Source organism: Cydia pomonella, chromosome 1, assembly GCF_033807575.1.
Source record: "Cydia pomonella isolate Wapato2018A chromosome 1, ilCydPomo1, whole genome shotgun sequence".
Classification (NCBI taxonomy): Eukaryota; Metazoa; Arthropoda; class Insecta; order Lepidoptera; family Tortricidae; genus Cydia; species Cydia pomonella.
Genome location: NC_084703.1, coordinates 43,685,901 through 43,705,076, shown reverse-complemented (window position 1 = coordinate 43,705,076; position 19,176 = coordinate 43,685,901). Strand labels below are relative to the sequence as shown.

At 35.8% G+C, this 19,176-nt stretch overlaps 1 protein-coding gene across 5 annotated transcripts; it reads left to right on the top strand.

Annotated features, from left to right (window-relative positions):
* The first annotated feature begins 966 nt into the window (after nt 1–966).
* Nucleotides 967–13,721, top strand: LOC133524431 (paired box protein Pax-6-like). 5 transcript variants are annotated; one of them, XM_061860475.1, is made up of 5 exons: nt 967–1,830; nt 9,978–10,133; nt 11,270–11,493; nt 12,656–12,739; nt 13,322–13,721. In XM_061860475.1, the coding sequence occupies exons 1-5, from the start codon at nt 1,815–1,817 to the stop codon at nt 13,688–13,690; spliced, it is 849 nt and encodes a 282-aa protein (XP_061716459.1). In that variant the 5' UTR covers nt 967–1,814; the 3' UTR covers nt 13,691–13,721. The 5 variants fall into 5 exon arrangements, with proteins under 5 accessions (XP_061716459.1, XP_061716450.1, XP_061716439.1 ...); XM_061860466.1 differs by having other exon boundaries at nt 9,975–10,133; nt 11,273–11,493; XM_061860455.1 differs by having other exon boundaries at nt 1,254–1,830; nt 9,975–10,133.
* The last annotated feature ends 5,455 nt before the right edge of the window (nt 13,722–19,176 follow it).

The window sequence follows — 19,176 nt, the reverse complement described above, 5'->3', positions numbered from 1 at the left end:
ATCAAATGCTGCAATGGCGGCGTAACATACAGTTCCTGAACACATGATACAGAGATATATAATTATGTGTGTTTAACTATATAGAAGTTACATAATGCGCGAGAAAATGGCATGTTATTGAATATGTTTCCAATGGTAGTTGAGAGTTTTCTAAAATAAATATTGAAAACCTGATTGTTACAAATCTGGACTTTATCCATCCTACCATTAAAAAAAAGTTCCAGAATGTCCTTTCCATTACGTCACGATTAAGTGTAAAAAATATCACTTGTATGAGCGTAGCGTAGTGGAAACTACAATTTCCATACAATTTTTGGGACATTTATTTTGCATAAAGTTGAATATGCTAGTGATTCTTTGAAAGAACCCAAAAACATCAGAATCTCTGAGAATCAGGTCTGCAATGTTTTTTTTTTCTATTGTATACCAAACTATAATTGCGTACTTTTCCCGTATGGGCTCCAAACTCGCTCGCGCGTTTATGCTTTGTGTCTACTTAGATACTTACCAGTTTTCATTACTTATTTAGGTTTTATAGTAAAAAAATATTTTGATGACTCGTAGCAAAAGTATTGTATACAATAGTGATATAATCAAGCTTTTCAATCTCGTACCTCACTTAGGCAACTCAGCAGACTTCGTTGCCTAAACACGGTACTCACGGTATCACGATTGCATAAAATACTATTATAGAAAAAGCTCAGTTATATTGTATGAATAGTGGGTCAAACATTCCCCTTTAACATTACACGACAAAGTTTGGGCGGTACATTAAATGCAACTGCAGTTTCGTCAAATCAAGTTAAATGCAAATTTAACTTGATTTGACTTGACTCGAATATTTTGGTGTGAGAGGTGGGTTGCGAATGATATCAAATAGATATCAATTAAAGTTTGAATACTGCCACTGTTTTTCGGAACGCGGTTAAATTAACGGTCCGTCTGTCGCATTCAATGACTCCGATTGTATGGCGGCTAGTTTCGTGAGACTCTTAATATCAAAACTAAATTCATACTCAACATCATTTTTATTCAGTCATTACAGTAATTGGACACTTTATATCGATCAAAATATTTCGGGAATAAAATCAAAACGACGGAAACCAGACGCAGACCACTTTTTACGCACCATTGACTTGCTTCTAATTTAGACACTCGTAAAAATCAATTTCCACATCCGCGCTAGAAAAACATAAACTTTTCAGAACCAATCACATAACAACTTAATTTAAATTAACTGTTCGGCGCCCGTAAATAATAGATGTTGACGCGTCAATTATTACTCCAAATCGCTTCCCGCTCAAAATTAAAAAAAACATGGGCGGTTCTATTGCAAGCCACGCCTCGAAATTTAAACTAATTTCGAAAGAAGCATGGCGCGCGGTGTTCTAAAACCAATTTAAATTTGAAAGTTAATACGGTTGGTTTTCAGATTACTGAACGTAAATCTTAAAGCTTTTAATAATGGTTCTTATTGCTTTGATTTAAAGTGTAAGTGGTTTCGAACGATGCTTGTGGGAGTGTTATTTGACGTTTGCGAGATATTTTTTCTCCCGCACATGTTTTGGCTTGGGCGTCCAACGCCAACAGCCAGAACCGAGCAAGGATTCAATTAGTTCACACATTAGTAAGAAAGTTAGAATAATTAAATTATTTAAAGTAATTCGATAAGCTAGTGGATTAATAACAATTATTTGCGAGTTGGAACGATGGTCTAATTTAAAGTAGAGTTGACAGTGCGCGTTCATGATATTAAACTTCTTGGCTATATTCAATTTCGTTTATTTAAATTTGTGGTTTTCGACGTAATTGAAATGGACCCGAGCAAAGGTGAGTGTTTAAATTGACGTAATTTTTATTTATTGTATTGTGGTTATTACTATTACGCTTTGAGCGTCTGTTTCCTTTTATTACTGATTTTTGATTAAATTATGTTCTACTCGTACGATTTCTTTTTCTTTTAACATCGTTGATTTTATATTAATTTTCTAGATGTTGATTATTAGGTAAGTTAGTGTAATCTTATAGCAGAAAAAATGCGAACCATTATAAAAATACAGCGGGCAGATGTAATAATATTTTATAATATGTCTTTTATAGACTACCAAAAGCATGTTTAATATTATTTGACTCTCATTATACCGATCGGTAGAAGTAAGTGGAATCAAATTTACATTTTTTATTTAAATATTATAATGATTTTTACTTTGCGTATGTCATTTAATTATTCTAAAAAAGCTTTGGCACTTCGCGAATTATTTGTTATTTATTTAATATATTTTTCATGGACTCATTTGCTTGCAATATTTCGTTCGCCAGCAAAATTATTTGGCGATATATTTGAACACTCAGGTTTCTACAATTTAAATCTTGGAATATTTACTTTGAATGCTTGTTTATCAATATACATATTTATAAAAGCATTCGCGGTAGGTAAAAAAACCCAGCCTTACTATACTTAATACTCGTAACATCGCAACTAGAAACTACGCCCGCTATTGGCGGTTTTTATAATTTTCAAAATTTTCTTTGCTTTTGCATTGTTAGATATAGTTTACCACTCTTTTAGTTCGCTGGACAATATCGGTCTGTCAGTAATTAAAGCTGACAATCGCGAGTAACTGACAGGCCGATATCGTCCAGCGAACTGGTGATCAATGGGCCCCTTTACAGGAGACCGTCGATTTTGTTAAGCAATTAGGCCCAGAACAAACTAGAGCATATTTGATTAAAACGAACCTCTTATTAATCTAGATTAAGATGGTAAAAACAGAATTACGAAATAAAACGGCCAGTTTGGCCTAGTGGGTAGTGACCCTGCCTACGAAGCCGATGGTCCCGGGTTCAAATCCTGGTAAGGGCATTTATTCGTGTGATGAGCATGGATATTTGTTCCTGAGTCATGGGTGTTTTCTATGTATTTAAGTATTTATAAATATTTATATATTATATATATCGTTGTCTAAGTACCCTCAACACAAGCCTTATTGAGCTTACTGCGGGACTTAGTCAATTTGTGTAATGATGTCCTATAATATTTATTTATTTAAAACGGGAACGTTGAGAAATACTGCAGTAAAAACATGAATCTGGCATGTTTTTTTTTAAATAACATATGCTATACTATTCATACTATTCCGTAAAATAAGTGTAGATTTCAGAAATTTGTCATAAAATGGCGTGTAAATAAAACTGGAACCACTTTCTGAAGTAATAAATTTGATCTTGTTTGAATTTACAAAGTAGGTACAAAGATATAACAAGTTTTTGGCAAAAATTTCATTTTTGGTACAAGCTTTTATCGCTGACTGTACTTTTCTTTCCACAAGTAACTAATACTCATCGAGACAATTCTAAAAACCCCAAACACAATTAGGTTACGTTGTTTTATCACAGAGTTCCTATGGCCACCTCCTGTCTTCATCATCAGATCATCTCGATGGTGCCATGATTTGATTACAAACAGACAACGGTCAGGTGAAAGTATATAAAAGCTTGTCCAATACTGTGATTTTTTTAATACTATCGAAACGCACATATGTCAACTATGACAGACAGTGGCAGTTAGTTTTAGTGTCAAACTAGTTCAGCCTTATGACAATGCTGTTAAAGATGTTAACGACGGGAAAGCTTTTGTTGATATATATATTGATTTACAATATAATGTTTTTTTTATAAGTAATGTATTTCTAATTCCCGTTTCATTTACACCTGTCATTACATCTACTTCCGTAAGACAACGCGTATGTGTTATATGTAATAGTCTGTACGACATATGCGATGGCCCCAAAATCGACGATCTCCGTTACCAGAATTAAAACCGTTAAGCCTAATGTATCGCCTCAATAACTTCATAATAAGTCATTTGCTTTTACCCGGTTCCTCAGCTACTTTTTTCGGAGACAGTGATTTGATTTCCGATTTTTGTCGAATGCATATAATCCATAAAAATGTACATTTCGAAATAGGTATATTTCAGTAGAAAAAGACACAAAATGTAATAATTGTATCGATTCAGCCAGGGTATTGTATTCATTGTATTCATTCATTCAACTTTAAACTTTATTAAAACATTTTGTATGTTTTGTATCACAAAATGAAAGAACATGACCCTTATAGAATCACACGTATGTCCGTCTGTCACAACCAGTTTGCTCTGAAAGTGCTGTCGAATATAGAAAATAAATGAAAGCTAGCATATCAAATAAAAGGGATTAAGCATTTCAAATATTTTCTATGTTATAAGAACTAATTGAAAATTCCAATCCAAATGAAAAAAATACTAAAAATTATTAATTATCCATAATTATAGGCAAACCTATAAAATAGGTCAACCGTGAGTCGGTCTCAATATCTCACTCTTCAATATTCCAATAGTATACGTTTTTTTGAAACTTCTTCTCTTCGTCTACACAAGTCATATCCTCATGACTGAGGGACGTGACGACTTTGGACACTCTTTACCAGTGTTCTTCAAATCGCTCAATCTTGGGCCCGGCTTAGTCTCTCAAGTTATTCTGTTCGTCCACCGCGTGGCCATATGTCCATCCCTACGCATTCCTATGGGACTGATACGCACTATGAACAGGGGCCCATTTCTCGAACGGATAGACTAATATTATTAGTGTGTTGCCGTGGTAAACCATACGACTTGACAGTTCGTGGACTAATATTTAGTCTAATATCGTTCGAGAAATGGGCCCCTGACCGCGGACAAATTTAATAGGGAATTTCTATATCAATATTATTGATAAATTAAATTATCGATGCTTTTCCCTAATGCTAGTGATTGAAAATATATTTAAACACGATATTTAATTTCCTACCTACTTTAGTACGTCGTCGGGGCGCTGTAGGAAAAAATAACAATGAAAGTCTTTTTCTGTGCTTTTTTTGTCCTTTTTATATTAATGTTGCATTTTTGTGTATTATGACAACTATAAAACTTATTAATGACTTAACGAAATTCTATACTTAATAATAAAATGGAGTATTTGTATGAACTTAGCTGCGTATTACCTTTAACGTGAAAATTACTTTTATATTATGTATACAAATTGAAGTTAGTTCACATAATACAAATTTAATTTACATAATGTAAAACTGAAAACAGGGAGCAGTAAAAGAACAATAAGATATCGAAGGTTCGTAAATTATCAGAAAACAAAATCGTATATAATAGAAAGTATTAGGTAATTAACGAAATGTTTCTAGAACTTCAAACCTTATTCAATTGTTTTTAATTTGGTTGTGTAACAATTACGTCAACCTAGAAAAGTTGGCAACAAAAACACTTTGATATCTTTGTGAAGTTTACATTCGATAGGTTTCTTACTTTTATTTTCGTTGTAACGAGGTATTTTGGGTGTATTTTCAAAGTTCGATTTTTATGTATTACATGCGTGTTATTACTTAACAGGTAAGATAAAATTACTTTGCACAATTTTTTTTAATGCATAAATTGCCATTTAATTACACTTAAATTTAACGACCTGTCTGGCCTTGTGGGTAGTGGGTATACTGCTATGATATGCAGGATAACGAAAGGTGAAAAGAAATGAAAATGATATACGTTTTCGTTTTCTTTCTATAGAGCCAACTTTAACCTTTTAAGGTTTATATTGAAGACAGCCCTTGAAAATGAGCGTTTTCTAAAATAAATATTGAAGACCTCTCGAAAATTCCGGTGTTTTTGGGTTCTTTCAACTCAGAATTACTAGCATATTTATTCCTGACCCTAAAAAAAGTTCCGAAATTTGTATAAAAATTGTAGTTTCCACTACGTCACGCACATACAAGTGAAAAAAAAATCACATTAAAACGTGACGTAATGGAACGGACATTTTGAACATCTTTATGGTAGCATGGAGAATGATATCGCTCCTGAGTAGAATGAGATTAATCTTGAACAGATTTATATGAATCACGTTTTCAATATTTATTTTAGAAAACGCCCCCAAAATAGTACATTACGAAACAAGTGCGAAAAATAGGAAATTCAAAACGAGTGGCGATAAATTAAAACACGACCGAAGGGAGTGTTTTTAATCGACACGAGTTGCGAATTACCTATTCGCACATGTATCGTACAACGTTTTATAGTACGTATGGCCCTTTAAATGTTTGACACAGTAACGTAATATGCTAATTTTCGCACTAGTGCGGTAAAGTAGCACCATATGTACTGTAAAGTATATTTCCGTGTGAATTGTTTTAAAGACATTCGCCCTAATTTAAAACAGAAAAAAAAAAACAATAGAAAAACTACAACTATGCGTTACCCGTCTTAAAAGTGGTTATATTCTCTTTACAAAAATAGTTTCACAAGACGGCAAAGTTGTTGTTTAACTGCTCGTGCTAATATTGATACTCGAGCAAGCGAAAGATTTCAAAATTGAACCATGAGCGTAGCGAGTATAGCCCTGTGTATAGTCGAGAAGTATAGCCCTGAGCGTTACGAGGGTTAAACAAACTGCCTCCAAGTGAAACACAACATTTTTCACCACACCAACGCGAGCAAAATGCTAACTATCAAATACCAAATAAATCAAACCAAATCAAATCCAAATGAACGTAATAAATAAAACATTTATCATTCAAAATCATCATTTAAAAGTCAATAGCCAGCTATCTTAAGGAACCAAATCAAAATTTGCATCTGATTACTTTGCTCCACATGTGGATAACATGCAACTTTCTCATTAGTTTTTGAACAATCAAGGGGACCTTTACCAGTTAGTGTGGTGAAAACCATTTTTTTTATTTAAATTCTGACGAAGTGTGTCAAAATAGGGTTGAAAGTTTTCAACGACGATGGAGGCTAGTTCTGGCCATAAACCACATTTTGTGTGAGAAGTATATTTGCGAAAATGCAGGGATCGCTCAGATCACAAACAGTATAGTGTTCGTATGCGCACACGCACCGCCGCTGCTCTGGAGTATCGATTACACACGTGGTATCGCTTTTACGGTGGCTGAGCCTGCGCAGGAACGTATTCAGATTACAAAATATCGTACCGACATGATATCATTCATTGCACGTTTGTAATACGAAGTTCAAAGACGCACTTATTTTTTTAAAACAAGCTTTGATTTAACTTGACATGGTCGTATGTAGCTTTTTTTCCAATCTTGCTAACCATTTTTCAACCAATTCCTGATACGAGTAGGTATCCGATTGAGCTGAAAATTTGCATACATATGTAAGTCGGGTGAAGATGCAATCGAGCTGATCTGATGATGGAGATAGAAGGTGGCCACAGGAACTCTGTGATAAAACAACGCATCCTAATTGTGTTTTGGGTGTTTAGAATTGTCTTGATGGGTATAAATGGCTTGTGGTAAGAAAAGTAAAGTAATAGTCAGCGACAAAAGCTTGTACCAGAAATTATTTTTTTGCCAAAAACTTATTTAACTAACAGTCAACAAATAATTCCCTCTCACCCGAGATGTTTAAATAAAGCGCTCTATCGCTTTGGCGCTAATAGAGGACCGACTAAATTTCTGTATTCAGACATAGGCGCGAAAAGAATCACTTACAGATTGGTTTACTTTTTGGTATCAGACTTTCAAAATTTAAATTAGCCTCCAGATCTGTAGATCTGAATAAGGCCGGCTACTCACGTGAGGGCTGGGGCTTTAAATACGTAACATGTGATGTTTACAGAACTTCCTTTTTACTCGTATTATGAAAAAAGGGGCATTTTTTCGACTGTCTGAGTAAATATGTTGTTGATGATGATGTCGAAACTGCAACATTTTCTATTTGTAAATATATTGGAGCTATATTGTGCGATTAATCCCGCATGTCGTAAAAAATGTTTTGCTTAAATTTGAACTTTAATAGGACAGTGTATTTTTCCACTTTCATTTGTTACTTGTAGCATCGTTCGCAGATAGGGTTGCCAACCGTCCCGCAATACGCGGGACGTCCCGTTTCTGGAGCCCTAAAGTATGCGTCCCGCAAAAGGTCCGTGCGGGACGCCGATTGTCCCGTTTTCTGGCTAGACTAGATTACAAGCAATGAAATAGAGGTTGCACCAGCGCGTGACTTTAATTTGATGTCTTCAGGGAATGATCGATCTATATTAACCAATTTTCTTTAATGTTTATGTCATAAAATGTATAGTATACGCTAGTGTGCTATAAATGTTTAGAAAGTTACCTTGGTTGAATTTTTCATGCCTTTCAATATGTTGATGGCAAATAGGTATACCATTTCCCAGTTAGGCCGGGTGAAGGAGTCCCGCATTGTATACCCAAGTCCCGCAAATTGATCGCAATTGTACCGCAAAACTGTGCATTTAGGTTGGCAACCCTGTTCGCAGACGTTGCTGCTTGACGAATGTATTGAGGTGATCCCAATGAGCAAGGTTTCCCATGGGGCCGATATAGGCCCATACGTTGTGTCTACTTCGGGCCCTTAAGGCTTGGAGGATTTAAGAATCACCTTTAAGAGCCAAAAACCATCATGAGTTTTAATAGCTAAAACGCTAAGCATGAATATTTCTATTATAGGAAAAATAGAAAAAAATTCCGCTTCGAACTCGACCTTGCGAGCTTTTGGAATACCCGTCACCCGTCCAATCGCTGATTATCCGAGTGAATGAAACTTGGAGGATTAAACAACTGGAGTCGCCTTTAAGAGCTTATCCTGTCGAAAACTTCGGCCAATGGTCATATGTATTGTATGGACTGACGTTTATCTGACATGGCTATTTGTACGTTACATACAAATAGTCATGTATTTGACGTGCCCCTCCTCCGAAAAAATCGGCAGACTGTTTTGTACAGAAAATTACTGACAAGCCGTCTACTTCGATACTATATAGTATCGAAGTATCGAGCCTAAGTATATTTGATATTTTTAGTCTCATGGGGAAATTTGCAAATTGGTTAGTATGACCGTCTTACCACGGTTTTGATGTTCAGTGCCATCATGTCCCCAAAATTACCCAGTAGAAACCTTTATATTAAATAACTTCCGACTGCTTCCGACGCAGACACGAGATTATCTGTGATTTTTGAGCCAACTTTTAGATTGAAAAAATAATTATCAGAACCCATCGAGTAGGTACTTAGGTAATACAAAAAAATAACTGAAGAAAAGAAATACTATTAGACCAATATCCTAAAACCGAGTTGGGTAATTCCACGAGACTTTAACGTCAGTTACCAATTCTTTCGTGTGTTCTTACATAAATTTAGCAAATTTAAGTGTAAGTGTATGTATGTACGTCGACAGAGAATAAGTTTTTAGCAACTAATTTTTGACTCAAGGTTTTGTCGCCGACTGTACTTTTTTACCACAGACAACTAATGCTAATTGAGACAATTCTAAAAACTCCAAACACAATTAGGTTGCGTTGTATGGCCACCTCACGGCTTACATATGTATGCAAAATTTCAGCTTCATTGGAAGTTAGAAGTGGGTGTTAAACTTGCAAAATTTGACCCACACTAATAGCTAACTAACAAACTTACATACTAACAGGGCAAGTTAAATAAAAGTTAGTAAAAAGACACCGGGAAGTGGTTCAAATGCAAGTTACAAAATTTAAAGCACATATACATGTAAAGACATAATATACGGAGTGCAGCTAAATAAAAGTATGTAAGAAGTGTGTAAAAAATGCCAGTGAAGTTTAAGAAAACAGTTGTTTTTGCTAGCTTTAACTAGTACTTGCTGCCGTGGGACTTAGCAAGGATGTACAGGTTGTTATTGATTATAGTGCAAACAAAAAAAAAAACAACTAATGTAATTAACTAATTCGGTATTTAGTGCGTTCTGAAACGAATAGTTCCGAGTTTCTTGCCGGTCCCATATTGGAATAACGACCTCCAGTTTAGGAAGGTTTTAAATCTTCTCGGGTTAAAACCGACGTAGCTTTATTTGACGTTCAGAAGCACATTGTAATATACCTACTTGAAGAATAAACTATCTTTATCTTTAATAGCTTCCGTTTCTTTGTCAGCAGACACCCCACGTCAAGATGTGGCAAAGTTGTATGAGAACAAACCAGCGCAAAACCACACAAACCCCAACATTGCCAGCTACACGGATAATAGCCACAACCTGTTCCAAATGATCAAGTGTCACGAGGATAGCTTGCTGCGGTTGCATCACTTGACAGGTGAGAAGAACTACATGGTGTTGGTAGCAGTCTTGGCTGAACGTTAATTGCAATTAATCAGTAACCATTATAATTTGACCCGTAAACCGTAACGGACGGTTACAGTTTAATGGCCAATAACGGTTATTTGCTTTAACGTTTCGGCCAACACTGGTTGATACGAACTCGAGTCTTTTGAGTCTATATTTGAAGAATTCGACTCATCATCGTTCATCATAGAGAAATAAGCAAGCATAGAGTGATCTCCATACATTAGTTTTCTTACCAAACCGCTTTTTATTTTCGTAGTCGACATCTAGCGTTAAGTAGCGGATTTATCAGTACCGCTACTTGACAATAGATGTCGCGACGAACTAAAAGTCTAATTCTAATATTATAACCGGATTATCCGAAACTATTTTCAACTCCTGCTTGTAATATTACTTTTCGTCAGTCTTAGTATCACATTAACAGTAAAGAAACTTTAATTAAAATGCGTTTTGAATTTTTTTGTAATAAATTCTCTGAAAAAAGGAAGGCGTTTACCAGTAATTGATACATTTAGCAGATAATGAATAATTGTATAGACGTAAGTTCTAACGTAGTACTTAACATATGGTGAGGCTTAAAATAAAATAAAAGACTCGGGTATCTAACAAGTTAAAAATAATTCAACTTTGGACGTAATTATTTATCTGAGCACCTGAGCCGACCCTCAAAGTAGAGAACAACAAAATTGAAAACGATATTGCAGATAAACCATTTTTTTAAACTGCGCGGTGCTCCCCAGATCACCTATGCTCACATTAAAAATAATATTACAGATAAACTATGACATTCTACTAGTGGGGCGACACTACTCCTTTCGGCTTTTTCCGGCACCGTTCGGCTCAGCATTGCTCCGAGCAATTATAAGAGTTGGCACAACTTGACGTCTCTTTACGTGCACGACTACAGATAAGATAATTTGAATTTTGACAACCTTAAATGGCCGAAAGGGATAGTGCCATACATTAGAAAGGGACAGCATAATTCGTCCCTGAATCGCTGTCAAACTTCGGTTTTGAAGGAAGTTTCATTTCTGTACGGTAGTACTATTATTTATTCTGTGCTATTACTGTAATACCTCTTAATAAAAACAACAAAACCTCCCGCAGCAGCCGGCCGCCATAACACCTACGAGCAGAACTACCAAAACGAGCTCCCCTGGTACTCCAAGCAGCAGTACATGAAGCCCGTCGAATACCTTGCTTATGAGGACACGCTTCGCCGAAAATTCGATGAGAAAGAGAAGGAAGATGAGAAGGATAAGGATGAGAGAAAGAAACCGAGGAGGAACAGAACGACGTTCTCGAGTCAGCAGCTCGCCGCGCTTGAGAAGGTGAGTTACACGGAACGTTAAGAATTATCGACATTGAATACCTACACCAAACAAATTTTCCACCAAGCAGATATGTCTGCGAACGGCACTGCAATTATTTTAATATAACGAAATAAGTTTTTGGCAAAAATTTAATTTTTGGTAGAAGCTTTTATCGCTGACTGTACTTTGCTTTCCACAGACAACTAATACTCACCGAGACAATTCTAAAAACCCCAAACATTGGCATATGGCCATTTCGTGTCTCCATCATCAGATCACCTCGATGGTACCATTATATTGCATAGTCACCCCACTTACATATGTATGCAAATTTTCTGCTTCATTGAAAGTCGGGAAGTGGGTCAAATATAATTTGCAAGTAAAAGGTTGTAAAATTCAAAAAATCGCCGCTTCGGACAAGACTGTTACCTACTGATGAATTCTCAATATAACTTAAGACTCTTGTGTCAGTAAGATAGAACATTTTGACGGTAGATGTCGCTATGTGCCTCGTTAAGGCATATAAAGCAACAACGAAAGAAAGGAAAAATTCACTGGTTCATCTTTTCATCCCTTTAAGACGCCTTGTCTATAATTTTATGTACAAAACAGACCGTCGATTTATGCGGGGGAGGGACACGCCAAATGTATGTTACGTAACGTACAAATAGCCACGTCAGATAAACGTCAGTCCATACAATATATGACCATTGGCCGAGGTTTTCGACAGGGGTAAAGGTTAAAGCTCTTAAAGGCGACTCGAGTGGTTAAATCCTCCTGGTTTCAGTCAGCTGGTTAATCAGCGATTGGACGGGTATTCCAAAAGGTCGCATGTTCGAGTCCCAAGCGGAGAATTTATACAATACAATACAATACAATACAAATCCTCTTTATTGCACAACCTCTGAAAAAAAAATGTACATGGAAACACATAAAAAACATGAAGATAGAGGTAAACAACAGGCGGCCTTATCGCTACAGAGCGATCTCTTCCAGACAACCTTTAGGTAGTGGAGAACTGAAACTTAAATTAACTAATTAGGAGGTGCAAAAAAACTAAATAGCAAACTAAATTAAAACTAAAATACCCTTAAAATTTATCAATTTTTCCTATAATTTAAATATTCCTCAAGCTTAGCGTTGCTATTCAAAACTCATGGTGGTTTGTGATGCATTGCAGGTATTCGAAAAGACACATTACCCAGACGCGTTCGTGAGAGAAGACTTGGCAGCGAGGGTCAATCTTACAGAAGCCAGGGTTCAGGTTAGTAAAGTAAAGTAAAAAGTCATTTATTCAAGTAGAATTTTACAATCTCTTTTGAATCGTCAAAAGCACATTATAAATACCTAAATTAATTAAAAATAAATAACAGCTTCAAAATAGAAAATTCAACAATTATAATTTACTACCATTATACATTTCATAATTCATTCATTTATATATGGGAGGATATTACAAATTAATTATTATTTTCTTGGTATATGACTAATATTATAACTAGAGTAACCGGAACTCAATTTTCAACTTCTACGCTTACTCTGGTTATAATATTAGTTGAAATTTTTTGAGCATTAGACTTTTTGTTTGACGCGACATCTATAGTCGAGTAGCAGTACTGAGAATTCCGCTACTTGACGCCAGATGTAGACTACGAAAATAATAGTAATTTTGGTAACAAAACCGTTGTATGGAGTGAGCACTCTTAGTATTCTCTTTGGGACAAGCCAAACATTCCAAAAATATTTGGAACATTGGTTTGTAATATTCCCATTCCAAGCAACGATCGAATATAAATGACATGTTATATTTGACAATCGCCCATAAATAACCACTTTTCTTCCACAGGTATGGTTCCAAAACCGTCGCGCCAAATTCCGTCGGAACGAACGCTCGGCGCTGTCCAGCCGCACCCTCCCGTCGTCACCCGAGCCCGTCCCCGTCCCCATCGGCCAACCCGACCGACCCGAGCTGAGAAACAAAGACTGGCTGCACTTCCAACCCACTTTCAACGTACCTATCGTCAACTCCATGTATCAGAATGAATACCTGATGATGCAGAATAATAGACAGTACGTGCAGAACTCGCAGCTCATGGGGTACAACGAGGGGTACTCGTGCGGGCTGATGGGGTACACGGCGCCGCTGCAGTCGCACGCGCCGTACAACTTGAACCTGAGACATCGCGAATTTTCTATTAATAATATTACTTTATAAGATTTGTAGTTGATTAATAAATGTATAACTACTATATTTATTGCATTTTCCATTACCGATATCGCTTTTAATTAAGCTGTAACATAATATATAGTAAATAAAAACCAGTGTGACTTCATTTAACTCGCTCACCGAGGGTTCCGTACAAAATGAATCATCTTATGTACCTGACTATAAAATCTAGACTTGATCTCCTTTGGTAAGCATTTTTATGTATAGCGCCATCTACCTACATATTAGCTAACTAATTTGCGCGGCGTGCATCTTGTTGGTTGTTCATGAATAATCATTTATCATGACGATTTCAACAATTTTTATTTTATTTGATAGAAAGTAATATTAGTGTGATGCAGTAGGGCTAAGTGGTCGGCTCTTTATCATTTGTCACCATACCTGTCCCGTTCTAATAAGTATGTAAGTGCGAAAGTGACGGGCATAGTGACAAGTGATAAAAATGGAACCATGATGCCGCCGCTGATGTCATAGAAATGGCAAGTATAATGAACACCTCCAAAGAGGGTTAAATTACAATTTTTTTTTGATAATTAAATAAAAAGTTTATAAAGGTGTGATTATATGTGTCCTGTAATATCTATGATAATGTTAATGCTATGTAAACATTTCATAATTTTTCATTGGTAAACTTCGGAGATATGGGAATGTTTTTTTTTTTCACATTTTTTCACAACACAATCACGGACCTACAACTACGCTCAACACAGACAATCATAGTAGTTGATAATATGAAAGAGAATTATAAATCTTTGATAATAGTATAGAGAAACTCTTTATTGCATTTTGAGGTTTGCCTATAGTTTTAGTACCCCTAATTTCTTATTTCTCTATGGCCTAGATTAAGCAGTATTTGCGTTACTATGTAGGTGCTAGACGGCGCCAAACGAAAGAAGTTGGCCAAAGAGAATTGACTATAGAAGCGTGTCAAAGTAAATGTTGTAGTCAACTAAATTTACTGCCATCTTTCGACACAGGACTATAACTACTAGAATGGCATATGGCTATTTGACCCATTCACTGGTATGTGTTAAATCTCAAACGGTGTCGCCATCTATTCGGTATAGGCCAAAGGCATATCGCCATCTATTCGAGTAAGTACCTATACTTTTCTTGATTTTTCAAGGCACGTTTTTATCTTAGACTTTATTTATCTTCTAGAGTTATATCTATATATCTTTGATATCCTGCCGAACCTGATCACCAAATTTCACGAGAATCGGTTGAGAATTGCGACACGAAAGCAGTTTGCATGAGTCAAAACGGAGATCTTCGCTAACACTTCGGTCAATAAGTAGGGATTAGTATATAGGGATAAAGAGAATTTGAAATAGAGGTGGATTGGATCAAAATGTATGATACTTAACAAATTTAACAATAAGTAAAAGAATAGGTAAGGATCAAAGTCAATTTTCGTTCTAAAAGTTTTAATAATGTGTCCAAATATGGCAGTAAATTTACTGTGGCTACAAATTTTTTTGTTGACAATCCACCTCTATTTCCAATTCTCTATGATAGGGATTTTCAATAACGCTAACGACGTTTAATCGAAAGCAATGCATCATCTGCAACTATTTTACGCAGCTTTAAGCTATTTCTTGATATAACCGGTATTTTCATATCTTACTTAAGTAAAATTTTAGCGTTCCTTAAGAAGTCAGGGTTCACGACGGTAGATAGTTTATTGCCAATGTTTATTTTCAATTAATTGCATAATTCATAACCATTACACCAAGATCCTCGTTGTTCATTCCTATTCTACCTACCGTGATTCCGCCTTTTACCAGCGTCCAATTTCCTTCTCCCTCTCCTTTATTCACATTTTATGTAGGTAAATTATTTTCGGGGATCTTTTAACTAAACTGACGCTAAACTTATAAGCATAAAGAAATATTTAAGTGAGCATATAGTGCTCACGCTCACAAATGCTCACAAATGTAAACGCTATTTGTAAAAAAACTCAAAAAACAAAACTCAAAAAGATTTTTTTTTGTAAAACCTATTTTTTGCAAAGTGCTACTTGTCTTTTTTGACATCTATCAATAAGGATATTTGGACTAGGTCCCATAGTCAGAACATCGCCATCAAACAAGCGTTTTGCACTAACTAACAATAAAAAGATGTTTTTTTTAAGTGGCTAACTCTGAAATTAGCCGAATTCCAAAAAAAGTTTTTAGTACATTTTAGTCTTTAAATATGATCAGAAATATACTGTTAGGCAGTGTCTTACGTGAGCGAATAACTCGCGAACGCGAAGCGGAGCGTCTGAATTCAATCCTTTGATACCTCCCTATGGAAGTGTCCTACGTGGGCGATCTCCGAATGCCGTTGAACCGCCTCGCCGCGCCGCGATGCATTCGCGAGCGGATCCCTTTCTTTCGCATAATTATCGAAAGTCATAATGTAATGATAGTCATATTATCATTAGTCATAACTCTGATACCGATAAGTTTTCAGGAATTTCCTTAGGTTATCCTATATAGATAGGTTAGGTTTGTTTTATGGCAATCCTGAAAAATTACGCGTTTCTGAGAAAATCCAAATTAGGGCTAACGAAAATGAGGACAAACAATACATTATGACTTAAAACTTTATGGGAAGCAATAGAGACCCATTCGCGAGTCATCGCTCACGTAAGCCGCTGCGTTAAAATCTCTCGCAATTGTCACGGGCACCGTGTATACTTAGCGATAAGTTTACATCAGATGGATTGCGATATCTAAATATTCATGTTTTTTAGTGTCAAATAATTAAATACCCAATTGAAGTGAATCACTTTCAGTGTGTGTGCGCTTGTAGTATAGTTCATCTCTCGCAGTTAATCTAGAAGGATTGTATTAATCTAAATCATCAATAAAACATCTTGTTTGCCCAACTGCATGGTATTGAAATATTTTTACTTTTATTTATTATAATCACTGTGAAATTTCTGGAAACATTAACAAACGAAATTTTTCCAAAAGTTTGTTAATCATCATCCTTAAGCTTTCTTCATATATATGTACGTTGCTAGAAACGTGTGGCAACTTGAGAGGCCCCACATTAGGTACTTCGTTTTTTTAGCATTAGAGTGTAAAAGATGGTATATGATTTATAATTGTTATATATTTGCTGTAATTTACTTTTCAAAAGTGAAGGTGAAAAGGTGAAAGTGAAAGTGTAAATTGATTTTTAATAAAAACTCACGTCGCTTCGCCTTTATAATTTGTATAATGCTAAAAAAATGAACTATAGCGTCTCCCGGAACGAACTGTAGCGTCTCCCGGAACGAACTGTAGCGTCTCCCGGAACGAACTGTAGCGTCTCCCGGAACGAACTATAGCGTCTCCCGGTGCGTCGGCGTCTAGTCAACCGTATGGGTTTTGCTTGACGCAACGTTGGCGCAACGGTTTGACGCTCGGAAGACAATAGTGTGGGACCTCTCTAACGTGTCACAATTTGCTCCTAAAGGGATATAACGAACTCTCTAGTAACAACATCGGCTGCACAAGAAACAATCGATGTTGTCACAATGGACCACTCCACACTAGCGTCTCCCGAACGTCGGCGTCTAGTCAACTCAATGGCTGCAGCTCGACGCAACGTTGGCGCAACTGCGCGGCGACGCCATTTTCCATAGCGCTGACTAGACGCCGACGCTCAAAAAAAGCTAGTGTGGGGTCTCTCTAAGTTGTGATTTCATTTCGATTATGGGATAACCCGATCTATGGTTATTTTACGGAGAGTTTATAATATAGGTACGCACAATATGGAAAACACAAAAACACATGAAAAATACCCTAGTGTAGAGGTTAGCCCAAAATAGAAGGATCTCAGTCCTAAACTACTATGAAAATGTATTATACAAATAGCAAGGACAAAGGAATAATAAGACACCCAAAGTGGATATTGTAGGCTTTGTGTCAACTAAATGTAATTGTATGGATTTTGACTCTTGGAGACCCTATACATCTCTAAGGATAGTTAGTTTTAGTTCTGACACTTAAGAGACACTTACACCTCTAAATAGTTTTAAACTTTTTTTTCTATATATTTGAGTTTTTTGTTTATATTATTATTCTTATAGTTTTTTTTTATAATTCGACATTAAGAGACTGTATACATGTCTAAGTAATAATAATACTTCATTTGGATTGATATTTTCAGTTAATTGTATTTTATAATTGTTGATGTGTTTTTTGCTTGTATGTGAATTTCATGTTGACGTGTAAAGGTGCCCTGGTGGCCTATTTGCTGAATAAATGTTCAAGTTTGAAGTACGCTAGCATACTTTTAGTAAAAACTAGATTACCAAACGTTAACACTTGATATTCTACATAGCAGAATGTATGAGGACATACCTACAGCGCCATCTAGTTTACTAAAACCTGAACATGTAATAAGTCCACTTTGTGCATTTTATTATACCCATGTCGTAACAAGCGATGGACACGCCTCTATAAGGAGAATAAAAGACAATTATACATTCGAAAGCATTTTTTTTTATAAACATAATCAGTATACATTCATCAAAAATAGTTTTTACATCTGTGTCCATCGCTCAGTCCACAATACGTCTGGGTGAAATCACTTCCGACAATAAGCTCACTCGTAACTATATACTAATACAAAAGAAGAAAGTTTTTTTCATATCACCATAGTTTTCAATTAGTTGTATAATGAGATCGACTGTCAAATCATTCCTTGTTGATTGTTAAATTACTTGAAAAATTACGTTTATGACAATCTACGGTCACTGAAGCCATAGAGTGCTCACTCCATACATCGGTTTTGGTACCAAAACGCTTATTATTTTCATTAGCGACATCTAGCATCGAGTAGCGGAATTATTAGTACCGCTACTTGACAATAGACGGTGCGATGAAAGTAATTTTAAGCTATTATAACAGGATTAACCGGAACTCTGTTTTCAACTTCTTCTGCTTGTAAATTGTTGAGAAATATAATTTCCGTCAGTCGCAACACCAAAGACATCTATTATCAAGTAGCAGTATTGATAACTCCGCTACTCGATGCTAGAGGTCGACTACGAAAAGAATAAGCGAGCGCGAGAGTGAGCACTCTATGTTTACATCTTATTTCTCTATGCTCAAGCATACAAACATTAAATTTGTACAGTCCAAGTTACATACAATTTAAATTGGCACATGTCTTTGACACGTTATAAAATTAAAAACGAAAATGTAAATTCTCAGTCTCATTAACCCCAATACTGGAAATGAATCGTGTAAAGAGACACAATATAATTATTTCGGAATGTAAATAAAAAAGAATATAACATTGTGTAGAAGTAATGTGCTTTTATAGATATTCAATTTTTGTGTTTATTTACTTTTTCTCAATCATATACTTACACAATTTTACTCCTTTCCATCTACATTCTACCGTAACACTTACAACAGATGAGGCAGTAAGCGGGGTGGAATCAATCGACTCATCGCCAGTTCTGGTATTTACTATAATTCGTTCAACGC

Coding starts and splice junctions, on each gene's coding strand:
- LOC133524431 (XM_061860455.1), top strand. Junction 10,134..11,269: donor GCGGTTGCATCACTTGACAG/GTGAGAAGAACT, acceptor AACCTCCCGCAG/CAGCCGGCCGCCATAACACC. Junction 12,740..13,321: donor TTACAGAAGCCAGGGTTCAG/GTTAGTAAAGTA, acceptor TTTCTTCCACAG/GTATGGTTCCAAAACCGTCG.